This window comes from Ambystoma mexicanum, chromosome 6q, assembly GCF_040938575.1.
Source record: "Ambystoma mexicanum isolate Mex_15411 chromosome 6q, UKY_AmexF1_1, whole genome shotgun sequence".
Lineage (NCBI taxonomy): Eukaryota > Metazoa > Chordata > Amphibia > Caudata > Ambystomatidae > Ambystoma > Ambystoma mexicanum.
This window is the reverse complement of record NC_090937.1, coordinates 309,002,862-309,023,601: the sequence shown is the minus strand read 5'-3', so window position 1 is coordinate 309,023,601 and position 20,740 is coordinate 309,002,862. Positions and strand designations below refer to the sequence as shown.

General features: G+C 47.3%; 1 protein-coding gene across 2 annotated transcripts in view; it reads right to left on the bottom strand.

Moving 5' to 3' along the window:
• ECPAS (Ecm29 proteasome adaptor and scaffold) overlaps positions 1-20,740 on the bottom strand; it is a 3,148,361-nt gene that overhangs the window by 268,516 nt on the left and 2,859,105 nt on the right. For both annotated transcript variants that reach the window (XM_069630810.1, XM_069630809.1), the window contains exon 44: positions 6,863-7,055. In XM_069630810.1, coding sequence (XP_069486911.1) covers positions 6,863-7,055 — 193 coding nt within the window. The remainder of the gene's footprint in view (positions 1-6,862; positions 7,056-20,740) is intronic.

Here is a 20,740-nt window from a genome sequence, read left to right as displayed (position 1 = left end):
AAGGGGAGAGAGCAGAGAAAAGAGACATTAGATACAAAGGACAGAGAACAAACTTTACAAATACAATTACAACAGTCGGAAGACAAGCGGGCAAGTGGAAACAAGGGAAACACTTACCTACAAGAGACGTGGACTAGTCGCAGCTGGCCTGGAATTCCACGACAAGGGATCAGTGAAGGAACTCTGTTCCCTTCGACAAGCGCCCCTGCCAGAAGCGGCAGGACAGAGAGCTCATCATCATCATCATTCAGCAGGTGAGCATAAGAGTAGTGCAACCCCAGGGAAGCCACATCCAGGGAGAAGAGGTCTGGAGAAGGGGTCAGGGACCACAGGCTGCATACTCATACAACCCCCCCCTTATATTCACGCAGGAGCCGCATTGCTCATCACCGCAGTTCCCCACACAGACGCAGAGGGAAGAGCAGACACGAGGAGTATCATCCCTGGGAGGGCTGTAACCGTGCCCCAATGCCTCCGCAGAGACTAGGTGAGCGTAACCCCACCTGCAAGGTTCACCTTTGGTTGTGGAACTCCAAAAGGACTTCCTGGTGCAGCTCCCACCCAGGAGACTGAATCCAGCCTGCTCCAGGCAGCCATCACCATGCTCTCTTTCCCAGGCAGAGGGCCACCGATAGGGAGCTGTTCTCCAAACACCTAGAGCCAGAGCTGCCTCGCTCTGCTGCACAGGGGCAATGATCCCACCCCTCTTCTCATGTTGAGATAGTGCATGGCCACCGTGATGTCAGTTATGATTAGGAGACTCTTGGAAGGGAGGAAGCCTGTCAGCTCCTGTCTGAATGCCTGCAGGTCAAACAGGTTATTGTGGAAACTGGACTATGCCTGGGACCTGAGTCTGCTAACTTTTAACTCACCCAGGTGTGCACCCCATCCTTTCCAGGAGGCATCCGTTATCGCGATAGACACTGGCCAATGTTGCCAAAAAGGTTCTTCCACTATCATGCTCTCTCAACGGGCCCACCACAAAACATCCTGTGACACCCAAGTCAGGATCTCGAATAGATTAGTCATACTGCCTGACAACTGTTACCACTGGGATCTGAAAAGCCAATGAAGAGATTTTATCCTCAAATGAACCTCTTCCACCAAGAACATGCAGGAAGCTTTGGGGCCAGCAACCGAAGAAAATCAGGATCTGATACAGCATTGGCGTTCTGGAATTTCATGCCCATATCACGGATATTCTCGACCCTGTTCTTGGGAGAAAAAGCCTTAACCAAGCGGGAGTCCAGGACCACTCCAATAAACTGAGTGTATGCAAGGGTGTCACCTGACACTTCTTGAAGTTTAGGGAGAAGCCCAATCTATGCAGGAGATGGCAGGTTTGGCTTACATAGTCCAGGGTCTGCTCCAGAAAAAGGCTCTGGTTAGCCAACCGTCCAGGTAGGGAACTATGTATACTCGCCCTCTGCTGTGACTCGCTGCCACCACCCTCTATCATCTTGGTGAAGATGCTCGGGTGAAGGTCAGGCTGAGAGGCAGTACCAGAAATGGGAAATGAGTGCTGACGATTAAGAACCTCAGGTGCCTCCTGGGCTTTGCATGAATTTACACATGAAAGCAAGTGTCCAGTGACATCATCAAATCCTGTGACTCCAGGGTCTGAAGGATCTGTGTCACAGTCACCATTTTGAATGTGTCATCCGTGAGTAACTTCTTAAAGTGCCTTATGTCCAGGATTGAGTGCAGTGCTCCATCCTTGAATGCTTTCTCCAGCAGAGAGCAGATGTCCTGCAGGCGAAGGTGGTCTGGCACCCAAGAAGGACCAGATGGGGGGAAAGTCAGTGGAGGTCATATGAAGAGAAGGTAGCAGCGGCGGGTTTTCATTTGGCAGACCCATGAGTCTGAAGTAATGGCAAAAGTAACAATTCTAAAATTTACGCTGGAAATTTAATTACTCACTAAAGGACAAACAAGGCCTTTCTTTTCTTCTTCTTTGATCTTCGACTGTTATTTACGAAGTCTGAAAGATGGAAATGCCGTGTGATCTTTTTTATTTTTTATGTCTTTGTTTTTATGGTCTATAATATGAACTGTATAATATGATTAATGAGTTTTATATTTGGAATAATGTTGCAAATGTATTTTCTTCTTCCGTTGTAACACTGTGAACATTTTTATTCTAAAATTTTGTAAAGGTTTAACTGTGTTTAAACCAGATACAAATAAAAAAATAAAAATAAAAAAAAGGCATGGCAAACCATTCTACGGAACATGGCGTCAGCTTCCCCGCCCCCAACTGGAGAGTCATGGGAGAAGTACTTAAAGTGGTTTTGCAGCAGAGGAGAACAGGACAGTAGCAATTGCGGACTGGATATCCTTTGGTCCTGTCTGGTTGCTCCTACATGGACTCTTCTCCTCTGGGTAAAAGCTGAGAACAAAAAGGTTGACCGTTCCATGCAAGAGTAGAGGAGGGTTGTTTAACTGCTGCCACCATCAACTTCGCCACAGCTTTGGAAGCCTGGAATTTCTCCTGCGAGTCACCAGCCTTGGAGCCAAACAGGTGAACTCTGATGAAGGGCTTGTCACTTTACTTGCACATCTGGGGTGAACCCCCAAAGTCCACAAACAAAATTACTTCCTGGTGATTGAGCTAGTGCCCATCAAGTGCACCTGGCAATCTGCACCATCCAGTTCTGCCTACAATGTATGGCAGGCTGCATCCTTATTAAAGCTGTCTTAGACTTCCCCTTTGGATTAATGTGATGTTGCCTCTGGAATGAACACCCATACGACAAAAGAGTTGGGATGGATTTTCAAAATCAGCTGTGGGGGAGGATTTTGGGAGGTCACCCTATTATGGTGAAAAGGGAAGACACAGAGGTAAGCCAAAAGACAGTCAAGACGATGTAGAAGAGCAGTCAAGGCTTAGTCTCAGGAATGGTGTGAGTGTGGTCTAGAGCTACAGTGAGTCCACACAGAGCAACACAAATAATTCCTGTTGTACAGGTAAGTATACAAATACAATATTTATTACATACAAATTCTAGGTAAATCTTATAACACAAAACCCATATGAAACTATAGATTAGAATTGGTTTCAATGGCCAGTGGAACACAGGTAAGCAGTCAGATGCATAGAAATAGAAAGACCTCTTTAGAATCATCACAGAACAGCTCCCCAAGCCGTTATAAAGTCTGTCCCGAAGATAAGCGGGGCCTTGTGCCCAAAGGTCACCAGTTCCAAAGTAGATACTTTTCAGGTAGGGTTATATAGAGATTTGCAATGCCAGCGGTTATGATTAATGAGAGTAAAAAAGTTGATAATATTCAGTTAAGTGCTCAACTCGGATTGGTATGATTTGACCGTGGAATAATTGTTTGCGGCGGAGCGGAACGTAGTCAATTTCGCTGCAAACCCAATTTTGCCATGGGCAAAATCATACCAATCCATGCCCTCTACCCCCAATACATTGCCACCTCCCTCCCCCACTTACCTTTCACTGTCTGCTTTCCATCTGACCTTGCCGTGTCAGTTCCGTCCATGCAACGTGGGTCAGAACTGACGCTGTAGGGACCCTTACTCTGTTTTTTTCTTTTTAAAGTCCCCTGCTTCCAATGTCCTGAAAGCGGTGGACATCCCCACAACCCCCGTTCCCATTATAGCAAGCAAGGGGAGCGGGGGACACCCCTGCAACCCCTGTTGCCCTTGTTCACTATAATGGAACCGTATGGCCCATTTGAGCGAATTTTTGGTTGTACGATCATTTCGTACAGCGGAAATACGGTCAAAGGGGCCATACATTAAAAAATATTCGGTCAAATTGGCCAATACCCTCAACTCAATCCCAGCACACTAGGTAAGGCCTAGCGTGGGATCCTTGACCCAGGTTCCATGACGAAAGGTCAGATAAGAGTGAGTTAGGGTCAGGACTTTACGCCCTTGTTACCCTATGGGAGACAGAGGGGGACAGCAACAGGTATGTAGACTCACCTCCCTGGATCAGAATTCTCTGGAGACCATAGTTCCAGAATCTGTTGCAGGTTTGTTCTGCTGTCTTAGTTCCTTTTGCGAGGGATGTCTAGACTGCAGAGGTTACTTTGGTCACAGGATTTTGTTACAGGTGGTCGCGGTGCATAGGAATCGGTGCAGACAGCTTTCATTAGAACAACCAAACTAAGGAAGGTGAAGAATTCTGCAGACAGTGTGCCACAGTACACCTCTAGGGCATGAAGACAAGTTTCAGCGAAGGTCACTATGGTCCGGCGGTAATAGGTAATCTTCCAGCGGCAAAAACAAAGAGGCCCAGCAGAGCTTCCCTTGGTGAAACAGCGACGGCTGCAGCGAGTTAGCACAGTAGAAAACAGGCCAGTCTAAGGTTTGCTCCAGGGACACTTCTGAAGGCTTTGCAGGCAGACATGAATCCTAGAGCATTGGTCAAGATGTTTTTTTCTCACCGGTCATTGGGTCGAAGCACCAACGGAGGCCTTCTTGTGATCAGGACAGAGGAGCAGGACTTCACCAGAGCAGCACTGGAGTGGATGCTGGTCAGCTTCAGGGGTCATCAGTGGGCTCCTCTTCTTCTAAGTATTGGCTCCAACAGTAATCTCATGAACAGTAGCAGGAGCCCACCTTTTATCCAAGATTCAGGCAGTTGCATGCACCATTCAAACAATCAGTGGCCATGCAATCATGGATAGCCATTGGTCACTACATCTGCCCAGCAATAGACATTCCTGTAACAAAAAAGTGGATTAGACAGTCCAAACCTCCTCCTCTGGCACACACACGCACACCACCCGTTCGCTCACGAAAGGCACAGCTTTCCCCGGGAAACAGATTTCCATATGAGGCAGAAAGAAGGCCAAAGAACAATATGGCCAAAGAACAAGCCAAAGGCCTTGTGGAAAAGCAATCTCAGGGTGCTAGCCATTTATAGGAGCCCTTTGTGTTAAATGCAAAAGTGCATGGGTAAAACATCACAAAAACAGTACAAATATGACAGCTGCCACCAGTTTGTCTTAGGCACATTGTAAAAGTAACCAAAAAGGCACTATGAAAAAAATATATAAGGATGCAAAGTATCCTAACTGCACTTCAATGTAAGATGATGTGTGCAAGTTTAACAATACAAGAATTCACAAAAAAAGGCATAGTCTCTCAGTACTGATATTCTTGGGGAATAGTCAGTCTCCCCATAAGAATGAACTAAACAGGCAAGGGACATAAAGCAAAAGCTTTGGCTTTATTTAACTCCAAAAAGTCAGGATAGGGTTCAAAACAAAGCAAAAAGAAGGGGTATCCCATAGAAGCCCATGGAGGAAAGTATGAAAAAGAACATCTTTCCCAACAGGAGTATTTTGCAAAGGTGCAAGGGGACAATAATGGGCTTCAATGCGACATACGTGAAGGCAGAAACGTTCTTTGCCATGGCTTGTATCTTGTCCCTGTTGCGAGGTAGAGAGGGGGAAAGCAGTAGATTTATGCTCAGCTGCGGTGGCCCTATATCACTAGGCTTTCGGGCGTGGGTGTCCATAGGGTTAGCCTGCATGTTGTCTATGTGGGTGAGGTGTTGAGCCCACTCACATCTTTAAAATCCGAGGCCAAATTGGTTTTGAAAGCCTCATTGGAGATTAACTCTTCAGGGAAGTCAGAGGAGGGCTCCATGTCAAACTGGATGGGATCTCCTTCCTCTCTGAAAATAGACTGCATGGATCTAAAGAAGTAACACTTAGTTTCCTGAGAAAACTTCAACCTCCACTGTGGAAGATTCCATTAACATTGATGGCGGGACATATGGGTCGAGGCCTTCGACATCGAGCGTTGATATGGAGTGGTCGGCCTTGACAAGAGACGCTTATCTGACCTGAGCAGTAGTTGTGTTCAACAATGAACCCAAGCTCTTCTGTGTGCGGGCATCAGGTTTCAAGGTAGCCCCTACTTCCCTTGGAAGGTGTGGTGGGACCCGTCTGCTTCTTTGACGTCAGCGCCAAAACTACTTACATTCCAGCTTTGATGACAATGTTCAACACTTGCAGCCAAAATTGCTCCCAGTGCTAATCTGAGGATTTAGTCTCGAACCTTACCTTCTACCTTTTGGTGACGACACTGATGAGGTACTCTTGGTGTACCTCATCAGTGTCGTAATGCCTTTTTTCTTGGTGGAGGAGTGGTGGGATTGACTCCTAGAATGAGAGCGTGTTCCGATATCTTTTACAACCTTTCCTTGATTCCCTGTCTGAACAAGTGCCTCAGTCAGCAATTCCACAGTGGCCTCGGAACGCTTACCCTCAGATGAGTTACGCTGTGAGAGCATATTTCCTGGGTATTTGAACACAGGTCGGCCTAATGTGAATTTACTGTTCTTTCTCTCAATGTCTTCGGGGTCACAGGTTGACAACAACTACCCCCCACCCCAGACATTGAACTCTGTCCCCAACAAGCACAAACAAATGTTGTGAGAGTCAGTTGCCAACATTTTGGAGTTGCACTCAGTGCAACATTTGAGCCCAGAGGCCTTTGGAGAGGAAATGTAAATGGATTTAAATGTTTTCTTTGAGCAAAGGACTGGAGATCCATTCAGTTAAGCATGCTGGGTCCATATGGGCACAACACAGAAAAAAGGAACTGGGTTCATGGGGCGGTGGTGAGAGGTATATAGAGCTATCCAAATTCATGTACAGAGTAAAGCAGCAACAGCATCGAGGGAACCTCAATGCTCAAGTCACACTGTGCCTCCTGATGGGATACATCTTTCCAGGATTTAGTTGATGCTGAAAAATGTATCCAAGATGAGGAATCTGTGGAAGGAACAATCAATTAGAACATTTTAAAATAAATAATAGAAAAAGTGACACAAAGAAAGTCTATGGGTGTTCAAAAGTTACGAGTCAGTACAGGTACCTTCTTTAAAATAGGAAATAGAATTTCTGCCATGTCTTGAAATCTGTCTTCCTTGGTTGCATTCAGTACATCCCCTGCACACATCAGAGCTTTTGTCTTGTATTTGATGTTCTCTTTTCGGCACTCCTTTAAGACTGCTTGGACAATAGCATCCACACTGGGCTGATCTGGCACATATCTTTTCAGGTCTGCACTATATAAAAAGGAGAAACAAAACTACAATTTACCTACTGTAGCCATAACTGATTTTAGGGGTAAGAACAGAATGTATTCTAAGGCATTGATAATGTTACATTTTAGATGTTTAAGCAATCGTATAAAAACATTTGAACATGAGGCACCAATTTGAAAAAATCTCCTTAAAAATAAGAATCAGATTTTCACATCTTGGTTCCCATACTTTCCATCGCCTTTATATTGCTTTGTCAGGCTTTCATAAGATTAGCAATCATTTGGACGATGATCTCCTTTGAAACAATTGAATAACATTTGGTAACAATCTTTCTGATGGGTACAATGCTCATACCACATATGCATCATCAACACTCCCTTCCACAGCATATGGCCGCTAGCTTGTAACATGTGACATTTTAACTATTCCTTAGCTTCCAAGTGTGGATAAAATTGGTGCAATTGAGCTCATCGATCTCCTATGGCTCCAGCTATGTACCTTTGATGCCATATGTGTTCAAGTAGATACATTGTCGCGTTGCACCCATTGGCGGCTATTTTCGAGCCCACCCACAAGGAATATCACACTAATCTGCACAAGTAAAAAGTCATTTAAAAATAATATTTCAATTAGCTTTTCTTTAAAGATCTGGTGAATGGGTTTGCTTCTAGATGTTACTGTCAGATATGAATAAAGATGATAAAAGAAGGCTGAATTATAACAGAGAAGAAAAGGCAAACAATTGGGAAGACAAAAGAGGCAGGAGTATGACTATAATAGTAGGCATGTGTATGCAGGACTCGATGTGCTGGAGTCGACCCTTGAAATGTGGTACTGCTTCTACTGCAGATAACATTTTTGAATTTCCTCCACTATTAACAAGGAAGATAACCTAGAATTGGTAATATTTTGGTGAATGTGTGGTACACAAAGGGGAAAGTGGTAAGGGGAAGAATGAATAATCTCCATCTTCCAAGAGTCATACCACCTTAACCACTTAGAGGGATGACATTGGGTGAGCTGTGAGTAAAATGTAAAGTAATAGTCTGAAAAAGGCTATCAAATCCTAGTGAAAAGTACGGGATCTAAAGCGGGAGAATAGATCCTGGGCTCTCACTCTCCGGGAGGAGGCCGCCGTTCTTGGACAACACAGAGGATACAAATAGCACGTTCACAGGTACTCTAGGAGAATACTAATGCTAGGAGCATGAAAGATGCATATTTTAGTACCAGACATCACAATTAGTTTACATTATAGTTGGTTGATCTATGTTTTAATAAAGAACACAATACTCTCAAGGATAAGGTTGCCTCTAGATAAAACTGTCCTCCTTTATGCACTATGGTGATAACAAATCTCATAGCATCCCCATTTTTCCATGCTATGTGTGAAAAACTCTGGGAGAGCCCGTCAACTGAGCATACCGAATGTAAAAAAGAAAGCCATTTCCCACAAAGGAGTACTTTCACAATTAGCCTGGACTACTTTTTACCACTACTGGCATTCTTGCCCTAGTCCTTAGTTCATTGGAAGTATTTAGTCAATTTAAAGGGGGTGAAAAGAGCTCCACCATGGGCAGCGGGCTACAGACTACCAGAACACTTGGTAGTGAGACAATTAAGGCTTAATTATTCCACATTCTTGTATTCTTGTCCCACTTACTTCATCCTATGTGGAAAGAATGGCACACACCTAGAATTAGAGGGTGGGGGAACACACTAACCCCAACAATTTAAACTAAATATTCTTAAGGACAGAGTGACTAAAGTTAGCATCTGCCAATGCATTAGAGTCCAAGGATTAATGTTAAGAAAATATTGAGATTTAGCTCAGGTTCCGCTCTATTAATCTTATGTAAAAGGAGCATGTCTCTAGAAAACCGTTGATGCAGTAATTGAATTGACCATATACAGATAATAAAGATGCATCTCCTGAAAAGATAGTATCCATCACAAAGAACATTACCGAAGGCAAGTAATTTGTTCTTCTAATGGGAATATTGCTCGCACAGATTCCTCACCTATTAAAACGATTCCCAAAGCCATGCCTGAAGAAATTCAAAGCAGAAAGATGGGTGAAATTGTGGATCCTTAAATCAGGAAACTTTGCAAGACTGACCTTAAAGAACTGCCATATCTATATCGTGATTTGGTGCTTATTCTTTTATGAACGGGTCAAAACTGTCTTTCTCTATATTATGGTATTGATTTCTTTTTCTTTAGTGATTGTGTTTATTTTTCTTTCAGCATGTACTTTAATATATAGACACTTTGCCATAATAAAAAACATTACGAGTCTGCATCCAGTACGGTGGCAGGTACGATAATATGAAACCACGTTTGTTAGAAATTATGGCACATTATCATGAGGTCTGGCAAGCCATTAGGCGTCTGCCACTGTAAATTGCAGACTCTGCACTTGAAGGCTTTTGATCTGGGAAAAGTACTACGAGGCCTGAACACTTAAACCATGAGAGATTGTTTTGAGTGCAGGTTTGTGGAAATGCTTTGGCAGAGGAGGAAGGCTGTATATAGCCCCAAGGTTACAGGTGAGTGTGGACACTTCTGAGATGATCTTGGTGATGTGAGTGGCATAGCAGGTACGCCGGTGAGTGGCAACGCACTAAGCAAGAAATTGAAACAGGACTTGGAGAGAATCAGCTCCAGAAGGGGGACAAGGTGTCTTTCCCAGGACTATTCAAGTCCATGTGACATTTTCCTCAGATTCAGTTTCCTTTTCGTCATGTTGTATGCTATAAATATTACAGTGTTAGGGGTGGGTCCAGGCTGCTGCTAGAAGATTAGAAGGGGATATGCTTTCGGGTTTGTTACCAATTACATTGCCATTTTAAAAAACGTAATGTGTTCCTTGAACTTTTCAAATGATCTTATGCAGGCTTCATTCTTCCACAATCTGTTGCCCTTCCATGGACCTGTTGCTGCTCATAGAGGACACCAGCGGCTTCTGGACCACCTCCCTTGGAACCCCCATGCGTCGCTATATCTGAGAGGTAATGAGTATGTTTAAAACGAAAGCGGGGTCGTCAGAGGGAGGCTGACCATAAGTGTTTTTCTCTATTGTGTCACACAGGGGACCTCCTTTTAATGATATGACATGATGATGTGGCATTTATAATGCACCTGTACACAAGTGTTTCTAAGCGTGGCAGGAGAAGGAGGGGGAAACAAGGGAGGACAAAATAACTAACTTACCTTGTGTCATTCAGATTGTGCAGGTGCAGGGAAGAGGGAAAGGGAGAAGTGCCGGGGGGAGGGCAAGGGGGAAGTGCAGTTAACTCACAAGTGCAGCCAGTGGGAGGCTCATATGTGCAGAGAGAAGGGAAGTAGCAAGATGAGAAGCAAAGGGAAAGATTGGAGGGTTCGATGAATGGTTTTGGTAAAACCCAAGTGTTTGTAAGCAATCAGTAAAACAAGAAAAAAAAAACAAAGGTCGGGATTAATAAATGCACATGTGCTCAGTATCAGCAAATATTACAAGACCCTGTCAGTCAACTAAATATATACAGTCAGTTACTTATGGACAGTGTAGACAGTTAGTGAGTCGCAAGCTTAAGGTCAGTGAGTAAGAACAGAAGACCATTCACAATGGCCAGAGGGCAGGAGTATGAGTCAGAAGGGTCCGAACACTGGAGTCTTATGAATGGGAATGTGTGAAGCTTATTGGGTCTGGGACTATCTTGATTTTCAGCCACACTGAAGGCTCATCGCAACAGTGGGTATTGAGAGCAATGGGGATCATGCATAACCCCATGATTGGCTGCTTTCTTTCTGTCCCTTCCACATCCACTGAGTCTTACAGGCTTGAATGGCTTTTTCCTCCTAAGTATGAGATACTTAGTGGAGATTTCCCAATCATTTTCCCCACATCTTTCCTACTCAAGGCTGCTAAAAAGTGGAGCTTACCTTTGTTTGAGTATGTGTGTGGGAGCACTCAAAGAGAATGGGCTCCCTAAGACCGTTATATAGAGGGGCTATATGCACAGAAGTCTAGCCAGAACAATGAATATCGGACAGTAAAAAGTAGTACCGATAGGCACTATGGGCACACCAGCGCACAAAATATAACTACAGAAAGTGCAGATAGTTGAAAGAATGGAACTTTATGCAGGAGAACTGGCATAAGCAATTCCCACTGCAGGGTACTTTCGATGTTGAAAGCAATGCTGTACCTTCTAACTAGTTCGAAGAGATATCTAGGAGACAAAGCACTTCCAAACTGAGGGCATTAAAAGATTCCAATGAGAAGCTAGGAATTCAAATCAAGAATTTGAGGCTACAAAATACACTGTTAGTGAGGGTAGACATGGGAACGACAACTACATTGCTGTACCCCCAGTTAATAAAAGATTAGCCGGAAGTGGAGACATCAGAAGCTGGAACAGATTTCTTTACCAATGCCCGATCCAGTGTCTAGCAAACAGAAAAGTCAAGCGTCCTGGGTAACCCACAGCCGGCAGCTTCACAATTTAGCCAAACTCCTCAGATTCCAATGCAATAGTATCAGCTACGACCCATCACCAACAGCCAACCACTGAACAATCACCATTCCCCTCCTTATCAATCCAGCATCTTCCATATAAAAGTGCACAGGCAGTTCTGCCAGCTTATCCTGCCAACGTGGCACCTGGGGAGTTGGCCAGCCATAGGTTTTCCCAAATTGTTACATCTTCCTTCCAATGCCCATTTCGAAGAAAAGCACCAACTACAGAAGGGAGGTGCTTGTATTCCAGGCTCCCCTGAGACAACTGTCATGCAGTACAGAAGATTCAATTCGATCCTAGTACATGCCCCATGGATGCCGGTGGATCTTAGAAACGTGTGTATGAGTATTGTGACTGCCACAAATAACCACTCTGGCACGCCAGTAACATCACAAGGGTGTTTATTTAAAATTACAAGTAGTTTGTCTAAGTGTTTCTCAGGTAGTTCTCGGGACTAAGCAGATTCTTGTGGGGGTTGGCGCTGGGGCTGTCGCTGTCTATCTCGACATCCCCAGCCTTTCCCCTCCTTCTTAGCCCAAGCGTCCATAATGGGATGTTAGCACTGGCCAACAGTAACACCTGCTTGTCCGTTTGCTGACCTAGATTAGTGGGAGTTGGATGTCCTCTATGCGTTCCCTCTGATTCCTGTTTGACTAACTCCTTGGGAATTTTGTATACTTTCCCTAACGTATTCCGCTTAGTAAGGGATCCTAAGAAGTTAGGGATGGTTCCTTCTTTTACCCGGTGTCGGTGTCACTCTCACTTCTCTCACGCCCGCTCGTGCCTGACCCTTTGCTATACTGGACTCTTAGGATGTTCTCATTTCACCTTCTGCTGTCCCTTGGCTCAATACTGTCGCTAATTCCCACTTCCTCCGTTGGTATATTGTCGTTCCTTCCTCAACCTCCTTGCCTCTACTATTCCTCTGCTACTGCTATTGCCTCTGCATTCTTACCACTACTCCTTACTCTTACTCTGCAACTCCCCTCTCACTACTATTGCTTCTCTGCTACCACTACTACTATTTTACTACTGCTGCTCCCACTCTACTGCTACTACCACTCGACTACTTCTTCTACTTCCAGTCTTATTCTTTATGGCCGCTACCACTGCTACTACTTACTAATTCTCCCTCTAACTGCTACTCTACTACTCTCGCCACAACTACCTCGACTACCAACTACTACTACCTTCTACTACCACGACTTGCCGGACTGTCGCTATTCCACACACTCCTTACTCTCACTCACAAAACACTACACAGACACACCCCTCTCTCTCCAATAGCCTGTGCACTCCTTTCGCTCTCGCCTCCTCTGGTCTCTCAGACACCATCCTCCACCTCCTGGCCTCGCCCAACTAACCCACACCAAACACTCACCAGACTTCCCTTTAAATACCCACCCCCCTACCAGGATTGACCATTTACCTTATCCAAAAACGTACCTTCCTTGAGGTGGTGTAAAGGGAGGAGGGCTTGGTGAGGGCTGGTAAGCACCGCCCCCTTTTTCATGCAGTCCGACTGCACCTTTATATGGGTCGCATAGAGGTCCCATAGCAAACTGTTCCAGTCCTTCTAGCAGCCCTTTATATGAAGTGATTTCCTGGTGGGCTAGTCGTGCCATTAAGAACATAGCCTTCATGGAGGACTTGTTTTATTAGAGCGATCCCTGGTGGTTTAGTGGGTGTCTCTACCACTGTAGGCTCTAGCAGATCCCGTCTGCTGCAGCTGCGTACAATTTCAGAGTGCCATGCCGGTATTGTTGCGCTTGATGCATTCTACTGCATCTGCGTTCCCGTACCGGGCTGCAGCCTGGTGTCTTCTACTGCTGCTCCCCATTGCGGGTCCTCTCTGCAAGCGCTCTCCTGCAGCGGGGACACCACCATCACCACATGTAAGGTGGGGAGGGGAAAGGGCCTGCTCACTCACATGGGCACCGCAGGTTGCTTGGGGTGGGCTACCTGCGTTTGGGGTGGGCTCCCTCCTGGTTAGGCCCTGTCACACAACACAAACATTAGAGAAGAGGCAAAGTTTTGACAAAGAGCTGGAGACAGTTAAATTACTAACCTCTTTGAGAGGAAGCCATCTAACAGAAGGACACATTGGTACCTCTTGGTGATGAATGTTCTTTCTAAGAGATTATTCTTTCTTCCCATAGGTTCCTCATCTTAGATATAGCTTATCCAGCACCAGTGGCCTTCGTAAACCTTTTTAGCCAATAGGGGTCTGAGGGTGAATCCACCTCGCCTGCGCTCAGTGCTGCGTGCCCCACGCCAGACCAGATGATGAGGCTAGTACATAGGGAGCCATCCAAACCCCATGACCTCAGTCTGCCTTTTTCCCAAGGACCTAGCAGCTGAGGGACTGCAAAATTAGAAGGCGATGAGGAATCTAGAACTAATCCATCAGAAAGAACATTATGAAGAGGTAAGTAATGTGTCCTTCTGTTGGATGGCTTCCTCTCAAAGATTCATCCTCTTAGATAGATTCCTATAGCAGTACGAAACTTGAAGAAAGGAGAGCGAGAACATCACCAATCCCAGGAAATTCTGGAGGACTGTTTGACCAAACGAACATCCTGTCTCGACAATCGATCTGGACTATAAACCTTGACAAGCAGGTGCAAGGAAGCCTACCTAGCCACCAGACAGATATCCTGCACAGGGGGCCCCCCCTGCAACACAGAGGTAGCTGCCAGACTCATGGTCAAAAGGGCACAGATCATAAACCTGAAATAAAGAGGACAACCCTAGTAGATACGGTCTGCATATAAATAGCCTTGCCCCCACAAGCAACAGTGTAAGTCGCAAAGAGCTGGACATCCTTCCTGATGTTTCCTCGTCTGAGCAGCATAATAGCAGTGATCCCTCTTGGGGTCCAAGATGTGAAACCCCTTCTCCACCTTAGATGGAAGACGGAAGTAAAAAGGAAATTACAAGTTACTCAACGTCCCCTTTCCTCCATACTGTATGGGCGTCCCTTCGTAGGGACGGGAGACGGAACCTTTTTCACTAGAAAAACCTTCTTCACCTTTAAATTTAGAGGCGCGCAGGGGTCCGGCCCTGTGAGCATACGCTACCCTGACTACGCCCACCGGCGACACTCCTCAGTCCCCATTGACTCGTCGACAACATTTATTAATGCCTAATGATACCAGTATTATTAGGGGGGGGGATGGTGGGACATATGGAGGAAAGGGGACTAAGAACTCAGTAACTTTTAATAACTCTTACGTCCCGTCCTCTTTCCTCCATACTGTATGGGCAATTACAACTGAATGTAGCCCCAGGGTGGATAAGAGACCTTCCTTAAGCAAACAAGTTCCTTAGAACTGCTGGTCTGAAGGCCGCGTCTGACTTAGAGCCAGCCTCCAAACAGTAATGCTTACAGAAAACTGAAGCGTTGGCTCCATGTAGCTGCCCTGCTTATGACCTGCCACAGAACCTGCCGCTGGAATGCGATGGCCGTGGCCTTGGCCCTGACGGCATGGGCGTACATGTTGCCCCTCATAGGCCTCTATGATGTCCCCAACCATCCACCTTGCTACGGAGGCCTTGGATGCCTGATAACCGGGTCTGGAGCCCCCAAAGGTGACAAAAAGTTTGTCTGACTTGCAGAAGCCCTTGGTCCTATCCAGATACAATTTTAGAGCACGTCTGACATCCAGACAGTGCAAGACTCTCTGAGCCTCGTCCTTGGGGTCAGCGAAGAATGTAGGTAGGAATATTTCCTTGTTTAGATGGCACACAGAGGGTAGTTTAGGTAGGAACGCTGGGTGAGTCCGCAGGACCACCTTATCCTTGTGGAAAGTGGTATAGGGTTCTGAAGCCACCAGAACCTGGATCTCGCTGACTCTGCAAGCAGATGCGAGACATACTAGCAGAGCTGTCTTGATGGTAACCAGCCTGATGTCTGCAGCAGACACCATTGGCTCAAAGGGTTTGTGCGCCAGGGCGCCCAAAACCACATTGAGGTCCCACACAGGGTATGGCTTTTTGATGGGCGGGTAAAGCCTGGGCAGGCAGGCCAGATGTTTCCCGACTATCGGGTTGGAAGAGGAGAAGACCTCCTCCTCTGAATTTCTCTAGGCCCCTATGGCTGCGAGATAGGTGTGACATGTGTCCACCTGTACGCCTGAGTGGGCAAGGTGTGCCGAGAAAGATGCACATCGTCCAGTGTGAACGTCGGGATTGATTTCCTTAGAGTCTACCCAGTGAAAGAACCTGCTCCATTTTCTCCTATATTGGCTCATAATGGCCTTGCGCTTTGCGCCCTGGATGATCTCCAGGTTAGCCAGAGAAAGTGTTAAGGTGCTTGAGGGTGATCTGCTCAAGAACCACGCTGAGAGGGCTAGCTTCTGAGAAGCGGGATGGGGAACCCTACCCACCTGCTGGGACAGGAGAATGGGTGTCGGATGGTGCGAGAGGCTGAGCAATTCAGAGAACCACGGTCTTGCCAGCCACCAAGGCACTGTCATGATGCCTGCCTCCAAGGAGCCAGGTCCGACCCTGCGACCCCAGAGGCAGGCATCATTTCCCCCAGGAGAGAGCCAGCGGGCCCAAGCTGGGGCCCTTTGGACGCAGTCCTAGCGCCTTAGGCGCCAGGCTCATGTTGGACCTCTGTCCTAGTGCCTTAGGCGCCAGGCTCATAAAGCTAGACATGTGTTCAAGTGCTTTCATGTGCACTTACCTGATGCAGACCATGCTGCCACATCCAGGCCCTCTTGAGGCCTGGATGGAACTACTTTACCTGTGGGACTACTTTCCACCCGGGTGTGGTCAGGGAAGGATACATACCTGATCGGAGGAAGGATGCACACTTGGGACTTCTTCCAAAGCTATTTAAACCACACCCGATCAGCAACTCACGCTTCGCGTTGTTCTGCTCCTCGCATCTGGACGCTCACCGTGTCAGCTCCTGCATCTGGACTTCAGCCACGCCTGTCAGCATCCTCGGTCACCTGCAAAGGGAGACAAGAGACCTTACTAGCTAAATCTGCACCACGGAGACATCACCGACGATCCTGAAAGGGAAGACATTATTTTTAAAAGCATTTCGTTACGCTCGCTGCAGCGCTGCATTTCACTCACCTTTCCTGGGTTCCTCCATCTTCAGCAGCGATCATCTGGATACACAGCCACTTCCCAGAGCCTAGAGAAAAAGACAAGAATAAGAGGTGAGAGAAGGAAGGGAATAAGACTTACCTCATTTCATTTCGGGTCTTGCCGCTTCCAGGCATTTTCTGGACCCCGGCCCCTATGGGGAAAAAAGACATTGAATGAGCGTATGCAAAGTCAGTTCCCGAGCGCTCATCCAGAACTAACCTGCCATTTACTGGAACTGGAACTGCACGTTTCACTCCGGGTCAGTGCCATATCTCCGGCATTCGAACCCCGGCCCCTAAGGGGAAAAAAGACAAACATTAACGCTTGCTGCAAAAAGACAATGAACATTATTATTAAGCTTGGACTTTTGAACTTGCAACAGAACTTTTACTGAGCCTTACCTGAATAGTCAAGCTTACCTGAACTCCCATCAATCCTCGATCCAGTGAAGTAACTGGGTTTCAACGCGCCCCTGCATCAGAAGCAGAATGGAGAGCTCATCCTTCCTGACCCTAAGGTGAGACTTCACGGGGAATCGTGGAAGGGTATTGTGGAGGGTTGGAAGAGAGTGGGAGGCTTGATCATAACTCAGTCAGTAGGTAATACTCCCTTTTCACGCACAGGGGAATATTCCTGCGAGCCGGAGAAGCCAGAGTAGAGGGCCCTTCTTGTCCATCTTCAGAGTCCTGCACTTCACCATTGAAGAAGCATCAGCACTCGAAGCCAGACCTGCGCCTCCGTGGGAATCAGGTGAGCGTTACAGGCACTATCACTATGATGCTGAGGTGACAAGCCTTTATCTTGCGGAGTACCCTGAGGATCAGGGGTGTCATGCCCTCCAATTGAATCTGCATGGCGTCACCCAGGGAGCAGGGGCCTAGTCCCTACCAAGACGCAAACTGATGGCACTTCGTGTTCCTCCAGGAGGCAAACAGATCCACCTGAGGATGGCCCCATGTGTTGAAAACCACCTGCAGCACCTGATTGTTCAATTGCCACTCGGAATTGTCCGCTCCCAGCCTGCTGAGCCCGTCCGCCTCCAAGTTGGCCTCCCCCGGGAGGTGGAAGGCCCTGAGGTTGATGTTTTCCAGGGCGCATTCCCACATGCTGACCGCTAAATTGCACAGCAGAGGGGACCTGGTACCCCCCCCCCTGCTTGTTGACATAGTACATGCTGGTGGAGTTGTTGGTCTGCATCAGGACGGTCCTGTCCTCAATGAGCGGAAGGAAGGCCCTGAGGGCTAACCAAATGGCTCTGAGCTCCAGCCAGTTGATATGTGACTCCTGCCGGGTCCAGACTCCATGGACGCTGTGGCTGTCCAGAGTGGCTCCCCAGCCCTATAGGGAGCAGTTCGTAGTAATGGTGACCTGTGGAGTCAGCTGCCGGAATGGCCTGCATGTCCACCAATTGCAGTCCTTGGAGCATCACGTGAAGTCAGAATGGAGAGAAGGCGGAATACTGGCCAGGTCCGCTTGGGAGCCCCTCTCCCGATTCCATGAGGCTGCAAAGTGCAGCTGCAGTCTCCTCATCCGTAGCCTCGTGTGTGGCACGGCCAAGAGGACCGCTGCCATGAAACCCAGTAGGTGCTGGTACCACCCAGCTGAAGTCACTGGTCTGGTAACGAAGTGTGTAGTGGCCCTAATCTTGTCCTCCGAGGGAAATAACTTCTCGGAGCTCGTATCCCAGATGAGGCCCAGGAAGGTGAGGCTCTGCGTGGGCTGCAGCCGAGACTTCTTATGGTTGATGGTAAACCCCAGGTCGTTGAGTGTACTCAAAAGCACGGAGGAGGTGGGGACAAACCCCTCCGGGGATCTCGCCCTGACGAGCCAATCGTCCAGGTACGGGTAGAAATGGTGGCCCTAGGCCCTGAGAAGGGCTGCCATTGCATTCATGAGTCTGGTAAACACCATGGGGGCTGGTTGAGGCCAAAGGGTAGCACCTTGTACTGGAAATGACAGCCCATGATCCTGAAGCGTAGGAAGGACCGATGGGGCTGCCAAATCGGGACTTGTAGGTAAGCATCATTCAGATCCAGGGAGCACAACCAATCTCCCTTGTCTAGTGTCTCTGCAATGAGCGCTGGCGTAACCATCTTGAATTTTTGAAGAGGGAGGGAGAGGTTGAGGGTGGAGAGGTCCAACACAACTCTCAGGCCAGCCTGGTTCTTTTTTTGTATGGTGAAAATCCTAGAAGACAAGCCAAATTCTCTATGCGAGGCTGGTACTTCTTCCACTGCCTGGCTCTCGACAAGCGACTGGTTCTCCGCCAACAGAGTTGCCAATTTTTGGCGCAATTACTGAGTGGTAATACCGCCGACGGTAGTCCCGCCGAAAATTCCCCATTGGGCCCTATGGGGATTTGGGAATTCCCGTTCCGCCAAACCCGTGATCCGGCACCAATAGCGCCGGACCCGTTGGCGGTAGCGCTATTAGCGCTGGCGGTATCCCAGCAGGAATACTGCCGGGATACCGCCTAACTCGTGATGAGGCCCTTGGTGTTGGAACATGAGGCCTATCTAGGCCTGGAAGGCTTATCACCTTCGGCATTCTCGCTGTTAGTGCTGCGTGCAGGCGCCCCCTTGGACATGGAGCCGGTACTAGGGCTTAGCCCCTCGGGTGTAGAACCTTGCGGTCTCTCAGCACTGATACCGGTAGGGTCGGTGACGCCTCAGCCGTAAGGCCGGTAGCTTTGTTAGCCTTGGTGCGTGTGCTGGTAACAGAACCCGAGCGGTTCCTCCCGCTTGGGCGTTTCCTCGGGAAGGAGTCGGCTTCACGTGGTGCGATGTAAAATAACGGCCCTCCATTGGGCCTCGATCTCTGCTGGACAAACTTCTTCAAGTCCTCTGGAGGAGATGCTTCGAAGAGTTCTCTCCACCTAGCTGGTCTGTTCTTCAGTGCGCGTGGAGTCAGAGAATTGCACGCAGTTTAACGTTCCCAGCCGGTGTCAGGGCCAAGGCAGCGGAGGCAAAGAGCGTGGGGGTCAGACGTGGGAATGAGCGCCTCGCAGGCTGGACACCTGCTGAAGTCGACATGCGCCGGGGAGGAGCTTGACGCCGGAGGACCAAGTGGCTAGATGACAAAGACAAAAAGATAAGAGAAGAATCCGGGGAAGAGCGCGTGGAATTACATGGCAAGACCAAACCCAGGAACGTTGGTGAAATCAGCCAATTCCCATTGACACGGAAAAGGGGACTGGGGAGTGGCGCCAGTGGGCGGAGTCAGAGTAGCGCATGCTCCCAGGGCTCCACCCCCGCGCGCCGCTAAATTTACAGGGGACAAAGGTTTTTCTGTTGAAAAAGGATCCGTCTCCCGTCCCTAGTAAGGGACACCCATAAAGTATAGAGGAAAGGGGACGGAACGTAAGAGTAGGTGGTGTTAGGGGAGTTTCCTAAAGTCCACTTGAGGTAAGACTTCATAATACTATCCATTAGCATACAGATCCCCAACTCTTAGTATAAGTCTGCACTACTAAAGGAAACTTGGTAGAGTGGCAGAGCAGTCAGGCGCATCACAGGAGGAATATGTGAGCTGTAGGTAAGTACACTGAACCCAGTAAATACTGTAATAGTCCAAAGAAACACTTACATATAAAATGTTATATTAAAATATTCATTTATTATATTTACACAAGGAAGGTAGATAAATACTTAGTTCACTTATTCAACACACATAGGAATTCTTAATACTTTTCAAAGGCCATTGCTTCAATGATAGTTGCTTGTGGTACAGAGTTTGACACAAATGACAGTTCTACCATATTATCAGTACTACTGCACAATCGTGTTAAGACAAAGATATCCGGAATTGTATTTAGTTAGCAAAACCATATAAGATAAAGTATTTTAGGAAGGAAACAGGTTGGTTAATCACACAGCAGCAGAGCTTAATGTTCTAGAGACACTTTTCGGACAAACTAACGCTTTAAAAATCCAATTCCTAACTATACAAAAAAGTCAGTGCAGGAGTGGATTCAAAGTCTTACGAAGCAGCAGAACAGCAAAAGTTCCTCAGAATACTTTTAGTCTCTAGGATAAATTACTTGGAGAAATAACACAACGATGGGGACTCTGCAAAAGGACTCCCTAAAGAGACACAAGC